The sequence below is a fragment of the Helianthus annuus genome, chromosome 12 (genome assembly GCF_002127325.2).
Source record: "Helianthus annuus cultivar XRQ/B chromosome 12, HanXRQr2.0-SUNRISE, whole genome shotgun sequence".
In the NCBI taxonomy this organism is placed as follows: Eukaryota; Viridiplantae; Streptophyta; class Magnoliopsida; order Asterales; family Asteraceae; genus Helianthus; species Helianthus annuus.
This window is the reverse complement of record NC_035444.2, coordinates 55,194,202-55,207,071: the sequence shown is the minus strand read 5'-3', so window position 1 is coordinate 55,207,071 and position 12,870 is coordinate 55,194,202. Positions and strand designations below refer to the sequence as shown.

The window sequence follows — 12,870 nt, the reverse complement described above, 5'->3', positions numbered from 1 at the left end:
CGTGTTCTTGTTGTTTGCAGGTGGATCTAACTTCGGACAATTTGGCTTGATGTTACCTTTTTCTCCATAGTTGAAGCACAGTCCATTACTGGATTTCCTCTTGCAATCTTCTTCCTTGTGTCTTGGTGCCTTGCAGAAATTGTAGTGAATGGAGCATCTTCCAGAATGCTTCTTTCTGCAGGTTTTGCAGTATGGTGCATATGTAGAACCTACATTCCTACGGTTGGAATTCCCAGAACAGAATTCTTGAGTAAGCCTTTGAGTTAGGTTTCTCCTCTGATCTTCTTCTCTAGTACGCACTAGTTCATCAGTCAAGGTATTGGCTAGTTCTACAGCTTCTTCTATGGTTTGGGGTCTAGCTGCCTTGACTACATGTCTAATCTCCCCAATTAATCCCCAGATGTAACGGGAGATTAATACCGGTTCAGGTGATGCAAGTGTTGGCACTATTCTAGCATATTCAAAGAATGTAGTAGTGTATCCCTTACTATCTACCCCGACCATTCTAAGGTTCAGAAACTTATTTGCTATCTGCTCCTTTTCATTGGGAGGGCAGAATTTCCTTTCTACCATATTTTTAAATTCCCCCCATTCCATGTTGTATACCTTATCACTTCCTCTTGACTAGAGGATAGTGTTCCACCATTCTAAGGCTGAATTTTTAAACAGATTTGAGGCAAACATTATCTTATCTTCATCAGCGTACTTGCTTATTTTTAGAACAGCCTCAGTCTTCTCTATCCAGCGTAGAGCTGCAATGGGTCCTTCATTGCCCGAGAATTCTATTGGTTTGCAGGACCAGAATTCTTTGTATGAACAACCATAAGGCATGGTTCTTCTTCTTTTGGGAATGGGCACTTGAAGTACGGGTCCATTGTTCACGTTGTGTTCTGGTTCAGTTGGTCGCTTACTGCTATGCTTACTTTTATTTTCGGCTTCCTTAACATTTTGGATAATAAATGGCATCGCATCTATGATTCCTTGTGCCACTATGTGTTGAAGGGCACTATTATCCACTTGGTTTCCATTGTTATTGTTGTTCGGATTCTCATTATTCAGATTATCGTTATTCGAGTGGTTATTATTCTGGTTTTCCTGATTCACTTCGTTGTCCATCTGAACTTTAAACATTTACCACATATTAATATCACCAATAATATTTGAATATAGCCAATCACATGACACGCACTTTGGTCAAAAGCGTCGAGCATTGCTACTTTACTCTATTCATATACTATGCATCTATTACACACCAGTACTGAAATAAAAATTACAATAATGACTGAAATTAAAAACTACACTACTAGTAGTAGGCATCCGTAGTTTTTTTTAACACATACACACATATTATATTATTATTATTTCTACCGTTTCCACCATCGTTTCAAGGATATGGATTCATCCAAAAATCCATATTGCGTTCGTCGTATTTCCATACGAGATGCTCTCCCACCAGTCGCATTCTTTCACTACTCTCTAAAATTTCCTCACCAAATCTTGTACTTTGTCTGCACTCATTGGGGGTGCAGGTTCTAGGACTGGGTTTGGAATCTGGGGTGCTGGTTCTTGGTACGGGGCCTGGTATGGGTAAGGATTCTCTAAAATCTCCCTAATGTACGCATCGTTATCGAAATAGGGATCTAGAGGATCTAACCCTGGGTAGGCTCCTAGATTAGGCATGGGCAAATCTTCATGGATAGGGTAACGTTGCACATAGTCCCTGTTGTCATCCCACCATGGATCGTAATTTGGGTCTAGGGGATTTGGTGCAGGTACCCTAGGTATTTCCTCCGGATTGAAATCATGCATTTCTACTTGGTTTTCAGGGTTTTCTATCTCCATGGGTTGGTCAGGAATTGGTGGTTGTGGTTGTGGTGCTAACATTTGCTCCAGGTTCGGGTCAGCTGCAGTGGTTGCTAAAATATGGATATTGGCTATACCCCTATTAAGCATATCCTGGGCATAAGCATCAGTTTCTCTTTTGGCTGCGGCTAATGCTCTCTGGTCTTGTAACTTTTTCATACGCTTTATACGCTCATGTGCTCTCCTACTGAACCATCCCCTCTTTTTCTAAGGAAATGGCTCTTCAGATTGAGCCTTAAACATGAATATTCCTTCTTCCGTATCAGCAGAGTACCCCGAGAGGGCAGGCTGAGAAGAGGCACCTTCGCTTCTAGGAGAACCAGACAATTGACGGTACGCGTCAGATGGTCCTTGGTCGCTTATACTGAAAACTAACAAATAGTCAGATAACACATAACAAGAAAATACAATTATGCACGTATTCCCGTGATTTATTTTCTAACACTTTGAATTTTGGTGTCAGCAGAACACTTCTGTGGCTGAATCAGTGGCTTAGCTCTGATACCACCTTCTGTCACAACCCCCGATCCCTATTCTCGGGAGCGGGCGACCGTGAGCCAGTTTCGGTGGTATCCTGTTATTGTCTAATTTGGCAGCGGAATTTTTCATCAGGATCGTAGTTAGGAAATATTTTATCAGAGTAAAATACCACATTTCCAATACATTAAACACATGGGTAAAACCCAAGTTTTTAGTATACACACTTTCATAGGGATACACCCTATTTTATTTAATAAAATCATCTATTTATTTTTAGGTAACTTTATTGCCACTTTTCCAAGCCTTCAGTGCTGTCCAGCTGGCTTTTATTTAGTTTTATATCTTATTACCTGAAACGCGTTTTAAAAACATTTTGTCAGTGGAAAATACTGGTGAGTAAATCTCAGTTCAATCAAGTTTAAGTAAAAACCATTGTACAGTATTGAGGGCGATCTCGCAATTACATTTGTTTCCAAGTTATATCAATTATCACCCGTGGTACTGTCATACTCAACTTGTGGAAATGTTACTCCTTGACCAGGTGGTAACAATTTTTGTATACAAAACCCCAACATACCCACGATAATTGTATTCTTACAAATACTCAATAACTGCTTAGTATATATTTAATTAAGTGAGGTTGTGTAAAAACATTTAACAAAAAGAGGATTACTCACATTGCTGTCTTAAATTATCCTTTATGGTTTCCTGGGAATAATCTATAAATTACACAAATGCACGCGTGTTAGTATAATAACCCAATTTAACATTAGTAATACCCTCATCGAGACGACATTCCAACAGAACCCTAGATCAATCGGGCAGAGTATCTAATACGTCTCCAGGGGTTATAATACTTACATCGTAGCAGAACCTCGCTATTTAGGGGGGGGGGGTATTAGACCCGAGTATAATGCCCACTATAAGAAAATTTGAGAGAAAGAAACGATTTTGAACGAATTCGACTGAGATCCGATGGATCCTTTATATAGGGCCTAATTTCAGCTTTTACGCGGCCGCGTCAACCCCCAGGTCAACGTGTAGCTCGTCCGGATCAGCTAGTAGGCTCGACACGATGATGACACATGTCGGCCTGGGGTATTGTCGCGTTCTTGGTCTCTCGCGGCCCGCGTAAGCTTAAGGGGTGGCTTACGCGGCCCGTCTAAACCCCTAAAATTCAAATTTTTATTATTTTTATTAATATTTAAGGTATTGGGGGCCCGTTTTCACGTATGGGGTGTATTTTGGGACATATTGGGATATTTTAAAATATATTAAGGTGTCGGAAAAATTATGAGGGTGTCGGTTTACGTTAGGGTTGTTATATGAGGCAACCGCTTGAAGAATAACAGATTGGTCACCTCGTGTGTGTTGATCTCGCCATGCGGCCGGACAATTATACCACTGCCAATGACGACAATCCAAGCTCCCGATCATGCCCGGTAAACCATGGAGATTAGAATGGACCTCGTAAATTTGTTGAAGGTCGTACCATGTGAGCTTTCTCTGATAACGTGCACCATACAAATTTATGATACCTTTAACAAACATATGTAACTTTAAGCTAACTAAAAAAATATGAATGTATGTAACGTTTATAGTATAGTAATGTACCTTAACAAAAATGCTCCAAAGTATCTCGCGTTGTTTTCTTTGCCGTTTTTAAATACCCGGCGTTGATGTCCGTCGGTCTCCATACGCAAGGACTCGTAGAGCTGAAGTACACTTTTGAATACCGGTAAATTGAAGTGTCCCCCTCACATCCGGTTTTTGTTTAAAATAATCAAAGTTGTTTTTCAAGTCTTCAGCGATGTGTAAAAATAAACGTTTACTCATCAGGAAAACAACGCCTAAAAACTTCGGGGTTTGGGTAAGTAGGCGCTTCATCGAAGTAATCTTTCATCAACCGATCGTTTGCCGCATGTCAGTCTCATTCAATATATTCTCTTGGTAAAATTTCACGTTGAGGCCAGCTACAATACTTCATACACCGAGCCGCGAGTTTGCACACACTCGTAACCGCCTCTTGCTTGACCTCCTCATCGGTCGAGTCACCCTCATCTGCTAAAAACTCTTTGTAATAAAAATTTGCAATGACGAGGAGGTGGGGAAATCCATTTTTTACATAAAATGGGGTGTAAAAGGTTTGCAGTTATATGTTGTAAGTGTATGTTTTTTGGTTTCTGGTTTTGGTTTGTATAAAATGGGTGTAAAAGGTTGGTATATATATAAAAGTTAGATATATAGATATATATATATATATACATATATATATATATATATATATATATATATATATATATATATATATATATATATATATATATATATATATATATATATATATATATATATATATATATATATATATATATATATATATATATATATATATATAGGGGGCTGCTAGAATGAGAACCACCCCGAGTTGTAAGAACCGCGAGAACCACACCATCCGGGTCGCCGTTTACCACGATTTTTTTTTACAACTAGATGTGTAAATTATAAACACATCCGTAAAAAAAAAATTTAAACCCCCCCCCCCCCGAGGGGGTAGTTTTCTACACCACAAGTTTGGTGTTTTTATTTTTTTTTTTCTTTTTTCTTTTTTTTTTCACCAAACTTGTGGTGTAAAAAACTACCCCCTCGGGGGGGGGGGGATATAGTTGTTACTTTTTGACCGTTGCCAACGGTCATTGGCCAAAAAAAATTGAAGGCGTGAAAAAAGAACGCTACGGATAAAAAAATTGAAAAAAACGCCCAAGGGGGCGGGTAAGGAGCGTGAGCGGCGTTTTTTTTTTTTTTTTGGAAAAGCGCCAAAAAACTCGTCTAAGAAATGTTGAATTTGTTTGTTGTTTAGCGAATAGCCACAAATTTGGTTATTGTGGAATAATAAAATTTGATAGAAGATATATAAAATGTAAATGTAAATATGTCATATACGCATATGTGTACATTTATAACTTGCGATGGCATCATTACTAATTACTAATTGATATATTTTTCATGTAAATATGTATGCAAATTGTTATTGAAACATTAAATTGTCTTGGTGTTTATAACATATTGCAAGGCCTTTTATACAAATCTTGGATGGTACAAAAAACACAACAGTATGTTAATGGGTTTTGATCAAACAAATGGGGGAGACATGGTCCCCTCTCTCCTCTCTTGCTACGACAGTGAATGGGCATGCAGAAGTGGCGTTTGTTTTGTATAATCATTTTCAAACTCCTTTTGTACCTATGTTGCTTAGTTTATGTATATGTGCTACTTAAAATCTAGAAAGCAACATTTTCTTTAGTTTCATATTGGCTATGCTATGAGGTTCTCTTTTGATTTCCACACACACCTTAGTTGATAATCAAAGTTTGTTCATGTACTCTCAGTGTTTACACAAAAGTCCATATGTGCAATAAGAAAGAGTTCTTGGTAATCACTACTTGACACATTGGTGGATTGAAGACTAGCATCACTTTATTTTTAAAAACAACAATGAGTTTATCAACTTTAAAACTACCAACAGGAAACATTGTACAAATGGAACAGCCAACTATTAGACCAAAACTTACATAATTGTTGTCACTTGCCATTATAGATCTCCACAATGGTATCGAAGCTTACTTAATAGCGTAAACACTGCTTCAATCTCCTCGTTAATCGCCTAAATAGTATGTAATGTCCAAAATGTCACTGAAACTTTTCTAATATTTATTTTACAAAACCACATACTTCAGAATGTGGTAAAATTAGCTATTATTTGTCTAGAGTTACGTTCCCGTGAAAATAAAATAAACGTACGAATTGAAAGAAAGTCAAAAAAAGTGGCGGTGGCATTTTGGTAATTATCAGCAACTTCAAAATTACTCTAGTAGAGTAAATTTGAGCTTCTGTAGAGTAATTTTGTAAAAATTCATGTAGAGTAATTTTGGTCGTGTAGGGTAATTATCAAAATTGTAGGGTAATTATCAAAATTACACTACCCCCCCCCCCCCCCCCGGTAATTATCAGCAACTTCAAAATTACTCTAGTAGAGTAAATTTGAGCTTCTGTAGAGTAATTTTGTAAAAATTCATGTAGAGTAATTTTGGTCGTGTAGGGTAATTATCAAAATTGTAGGGTAATTATCAAAATTACACTACCCCCCCCCCCCCCTCACAACTACAAGCTAAAAACTAAACCATAAAGCTAAACCCCATAACTAAATACTAACAAAATTACTCTACAAGACATTTTCAAAAATTACTCTACTAGAGTAATTTGATAATTACCCTACATTTCCCAAAATTACCCTACAGATGCTCAAAATTACTCTACAAGACACTTTTTGCTTTTTCCCCAGTAATTTTGAAGTTGCTGATAATTACCAAAATGACACCGCCACTTTTTGTTTTTTCCCTCAATGCATACGTTTCGTACGTTAATATTATTTTTATTTGATCCTTTACCTATTTGTCTATGCGTTACAAGTCTCACGTAGATTAGATGATGCATAGCACGTATGTGTATGGAGATGATTATACGCGACTAAAGGTCGCGTATAACGCCACTTAGCGTATAACATCATTTTTCTTGATGATACCATAACCATAAGGGTATAGCACCATCAGAAAATTACATATTTCCATATTATTTTATTTAATATATATACACATGAGATGCAATGCAACTACAGTTCAATCAACTGTTTGCATATAAAGCTAAGTAATACATGTTTTGTTCACCTCATTAAAGAAAATTGTCCAAGCATTAGTGATAACATTGGTGGTAATTGCAAGAAATTTGAACCCAAAGGTATTTCAGACAGTTTCTGCACTAGGGCTGGCAATTTTACACGAATACACGACACGAACCTACACGAAGTTAACAGGTATCGTGTATGGCCTTAACAGGTATCGTGTACCAAACAGGTAGACACAAAATTACTTGTTAATTTTCGTGTATAAACAGGTTAAATACCTGTTTACCTGTTAATACCCGTTAGTACATGATAAGAAATTAAATTAAATAAAACTCATCAGCCATGTGCGTGTGGGTTCCTTAATTCATTTCTATTTTCATTCCTCATTCAATTCAAAAAAAAAAAAAAAAACCCTAAGCTCCCTCTGTAACTCTCAGATAGCATGTCGTGTTCGTGTTAACAGGTATTAACAGGTAATTTTTGTGTATAACAGTCGAACAGTCGTGTTAACAAGTATTAATAGGTAATTTTCGTGTATATCGTGTCGTGTTCGTGTTTGAAAAAAAAGGACACGGTAAGTTATCGTGTCGTGTTCGTGTATCGTGTCTTGTCGTGTCGTGTCTTATCGTGTACGGGTATACACGATATGCCAGCCCTATTCTGCACTTCAAGATACGCCTCAACGACAAATTTACACGTTTTAGAACTCTATACATCCACATCGTGAGTTTTGAACTGACTTGGAATGTTTTAAATTTAAAATCCTAAACATAACATAATCTTACAGTAACCACTAAAGAGATGTACATGTACCTGTACAACTATAATAACTAGGAGGGAATAAAAAACAGCAGAGAATGTGCTGGTAAATTGTGTTTCACAGGTTAAAAAAAATGGCAAGAACAGTTGAACGAGATTATTACTTGAGGCTTTTATCACATACCAGGATTTTGTAACCTGCGTGAGGCCCCTCAGCTGTATCGCGTAGTGTTACACGCCAACCAATCGCCTTCCCAATTCCTTGAAGTTCATCCATCACTGTAATAGAATCACGAATGTACATGCGTCCTCCGGGTCTTAAAATTCTGTCCATCTCAAGCATAATGCTTGAAATGTTGCACCTGATGCATATCAAACCAGAACAGAAAAAAAAATAAAAATTAAAAAACCAATTTTATTATTATTATTATTTAAAAAAAAACCTGGTGGATACCTTTTCTGCTCAGTTGAGAAAACACCTGCTGCATGCAAGAGATCATAGGTTCTTGGGTAAGTGTCAAATGGTTCACACCTGTGAATTATAATGGAACAATGGTTCAAACAAATCCGGTCATATGGTTTCTATCGATTACGTACAGCAATAATGACTCGGAAAAAATGATAAGCAATTTGTACCAATCATGCATAACTCCCAGGAGTCCCCGATCGTATATAACGGGTAAGGTGTTTGGCCCGCTAACAGGAACGACATTCATAACCCAGCAATCTAGTTGATTATCAATCAAGGCTGCTGCAAATCTGACAGAACAATAATATTAATCTTAGAAATAAAAAAATGAAAAATAAATTAATGGCATGAGAGAAAAATAATAATATACCCTCCAAATCCGGCTCTCATGTCCATCACATTTCTGAGTTTGAATTTTTTCCAGTGTAAAGACCGAACATAACTATCGATTATTTCCCGCCAGTATTTTGATTCTGCTTTAAAGAGATCTTTTCTAGATACAAACGCGTCAAAAGTTATGGATTGGAGTCTTTCGGGAGGATTATGCAATCTTGCGGGCCAAGTGGCGATGTTTGCTCCAGATTTGTCATCAGGCAGTGGGGTAATACATGGCTTTAAATCAACATACCTAATACGAAAAAAAATTAATATAATATTTTTTAATTAAATAAAGATGTTTATTAGTGAATATGAACAATATTTACCAAACATTGTCCGGGTTATCCTCGTTATCACACAATGGAGGTTGGGTCTCTGAACCACGGCTTAAATAGCAACTGTTATCGATAGGTTTCTGCCATATTGCAACGTATCCCTCTTTCTTCACAAGATTCCAACAAAGACGATTCGTAAGGTTCAGCATCTCTGAGTGTGACAAATAAAATAAAAATGGATTTTATGTAAACAGATAATTCATCATATTAAAATCTTATGTTATACACGTTTACGTATACGTCTACACGCATTTACGTTTATGAAAGTTAAAATCTGATGATGTTACCTTCCCATTGTTGTTCTAAGAGTGGTTCATGCTTGTAAACTGGTTGTGCTGCCCAGACAAAATATCCTCCTGCCCGAAGCAGTCTATTCACTTCAAGTAGCAAAATCCCATCTACACATGTTGTGAACATAACTAATTGTTCTTCTTAGAAAGCAACGGTAACAGTCAATAGCCATGAAAGCTTACCATCACGGGTCCAATTAACTCTACATCTTGAGCAATGGATTAAATCAAACGCTTGCGATGGATAAAGCAACCGCCTTGTTGCAAAAGCTGCCACCATTGCAGGCACACCGCGCTCAAGTGCAAACTGAATCTGATTCTCGTGTACATCTTTTGGAGCTATAGACAAAGTGAGTACATTCCGAGAACTCAAATACGTACCAAAACTTGCCACACCACATCCAACGTCTAACACAACACGGGTACGTTGCCCAAACGCAATCTCTGGAACCATCTGCAAAAAACAGATCAAAACTTTATAAAAAAAACACAAGTCTTTTGAACCTAGAAGTTAAATTGTAGATATTAACGTTAAGTTTATAGTTTATACCGCTGAAATCTGATCTATGTACTGGTCTGCACCATGGATGAACTGTGTGCCACCTCCAGGAAACCTGAATTTATCCTTGTTCACAACAATCCAGTTTTGACCACCTTTATATTCTGCTAACTGTGCATGAGGAATATTGCTATACCACACCTGTGTTAAGCCCAAAAGACAAAATCATCATTAAATGCTAGGTAGTCAAACACTCAAACCCCTAAAAAAGCGAGTACTTTTTAGGGAAATTTACGAAAAATGTCAGTTGACCAACCGTGTTTTCAAATTTGTCACGTTCCTGCGTCCGTGGGTGGACGGACCTCTGAGCATGGGATGAGTCGGCGTATCATGTTGAAGAGTCCATGTCCATCCGAAGCGTCGGTGGACTCTTCCGGAGCGTCAGTGACTCTTCCGAAGCGTCGGTGGACTCTTCCGGAGCGTCGGTGGACTCTTCCGAAGGAGCGTGATACATGGACTCTTCAACATGATACGCCGACTCATCCCATGCTCAGAGGTCCGTCCACGGACGCAGGAGCGTGACAAATTCGAAAACATGGAACTGACGCTTTTGTAATTTTCCCTACTTTTTAAGCAAGGTGCATAATATAAACAACCCATGTTACACATTTTACGACATGTTTTAGACCAATTTTAGCTGTTTAGACGTGTTCAGACCCGAATTCGGCCATTTTTATGAGAGCGTTTGACTACTACGATACTACCGCTGATTACGCGTGTTTGGTTTACAAACAAATTGAACATACAACCAAAGCAAAAAACAGCATCCAAAGTCACAACAAAATCACCTCATCTCGACTTCTCGGCCATGGAATCGGAGGCTTGTATCCCTTTGGCGCCGGCACCAAACACTTGAACCCCTTATCTTTCTCCGGGCAATGCCGTTCGAAACTCTCCCCTTTCTCCATTAATCCCAATCTCTTAACACCTTCCACATCATCCATACACGGAATATACTCACTCATACTCACCGGACACTTGTCAAACCTCCAAACCCTAACCCTAACTTCATCCTCACCATCAACAACTTCAGTCTCATTATTCCAACTCTCCACCGCATCCTGGTCAAACTCTCCGACCTCAAAATCACTCCTCATGACCCCATTCTCATCCAGTAATCCGAACCTCTGCACCGCCGGCGGCGACGGCGGAGAGAGTGAAGGTGAATGAAGTGGAGGTGATGTGGTGTTGATTAGTGAAGGAATGTTGAAGGTTTTGTAGTGATTTGGGGAGATTGAGAGGGTTAGGGTTTTGGGGGTTTTGGAAATGGAGAAGATGAGTTGCTGGAAAGTGTGAGTGTTGGAAAAGTGTTTACCGAAGTAGAAGAAAGATAAAGCTAGAAGAATGAGTATAGTGGATTTTGATAGAAGATTGGATTTGTTGTTCATGTTAACTACTGCATGATGTGATTACAGAGGTACTTGAAATTGATGAAGCTCTGTGTGTGTTTTCATGTCATTAAAGAACTCCCAACTGTATTTGTGCAGGGTGTAAATTTGAATGTATTTGTGAAGAAGAAGAAGAAGAAAAGAGAATGATTACGTGCCAAGTTAAGAACAACTTTGATTGTCAGTATTTAAGTCCCTCGTCTCTTCAAATCAGGTGGACAAAGATTGGTTTTGGCCCAAACCAGTTTGGGTTTAAAACTGGATCGGTTTGGCCCATATTGGTGTGGGTTTAAAACAAACCAATTTTACCGTTGTAACCCCTTAGAGCATTCTCATCCAATACATCAAATTATACATACATTCCACTAAAAAACAACTCCTATATCAATATATTTTTACTAAAAACAAATACTTTTTCTCTCTCCTTTTCAATTAAATAATATTATCATTACATTTTTCTCTCTCCTTCACTCACAACCACTTTCAATATATATTAAAAAATTATACTGGGTGAACAGTGTTCCCCCAAATATACAGATGAACAGTAACATTTTCTCTCTCTTTCACTCACAACCATTTTTTATACCCTTTATAATATAAAAACTACCCCTCACATATTTTGATGGTTTGGATGAGAATGCTCTTAGGGTGTACGTACAGGGTGGTCGCGGCAAAGCTTGCGGTAACCCTTTTGCCGCACGGGACGAAGGTTGCCGCACGGTAAAGATGAGGGGAGGAGTTTTGCGGGGAAAGAATGTCACATGCGGCAAAGATGAGGGACTTGGGTAAGTGGTGCGGCCCAGTATCTTCTCAACCAATCATCCCCCTTTATTTTTAAATGGTTTGGGGGAAACTACCCCTTATGTTTTTGGGCAAGAGGGAGAATAAGAAGGGAAATGACATGGCATATTATGATTGGGTGGGTGAAACCCCCCTCCCCCAAACTCATTAGGCATGCACCTCTTACACCCTTATGTGCACAAAAAAATTCGTATCTGAAACCAGACCCGATAAAAAATCGTGAAACTGGTTATTTTTGTATCTGAGTATTTTATATCTGTAACCGAACCCGAACTTACCCGTAGGGTATGGATAAAGTATACATTTTGAGCTCAATACTCGTACCCGATTTAAACTGGAAATTTCCGGGTTGCAGTCATACTCTACACTAACCCGATCATAACCTATACATAATAGAATAAGTATATTTTAATGTTTAGTTTACAATTTTTATTTTTAAGTTTTCCAAAAATGCATATTATAAAGTAAATAATTTGTAGCTGAGTGAATTTATGTTATCCTAATTTATTTTAATTATTTTTACAAATTACAAACCGAATTTACTTTTTAAACGAATTTGTTTTTTGTAAAATAGAAAACATATTTTTTTTAAAACCAGGTATTAATACTCGGATCCATACCCGGTTCTAATACCTGGTTATACTCGAATCCGGTCGTACCTACCCGGCTACATTGGATATGGTTTTTCTCCTCAATACACGTATCCGAACCCTACCTAGTTTATCTTAATACCCGATTTTCAAATACTTGATCATACCTGAAACCGTGTATTTGAAAAAAAAAAAACTCGATTTGTGCACCTCTACACCCGATCCCATCTAGATCGATGTGGGTTGGGCCTAAAACTGATTTGGCTCAAAACAGTTT

At 38.0% G+C, this 12,870-nt stretch overlaps 1 protein-coding gene across 1 annotated transcript; it reads right to left on the bottom strand.

The window, feature by feature from the left end:
* Positions 1-7,752: 7,752 nt before the first annotated feature.
* Positions 7,753-11,356, bottom strand: LOC110894892 (probable methyltransferase PMT11). Its single transcript, XM_022142146.2, has 9 exons — positions 10,603-11,356; positions 9,806-9,955; positions 9,439-9,709; positions 9,253-9,363; positions 8,957-9,116; positions 8,623-8,880; positions 8,420-8,542; positions 8,238-8,315; positions 7,753-8,145 (listed from the first exon to the last, which is right to left on the bottom strand). Exons 1-9 carry the CDS (start codon positions 11,200-11,202, stop codon positions 7,944-7,946), a joined length of 1,953 nt encoding a protein of 650 aa, XP_021997838.1. The 5' UTR covers positions 11,203-11,356; the 3' UTR covers positions 7,753-7,943.
* Positions 11,357-12,870: the final 1,514 nt, after the last annotated feature.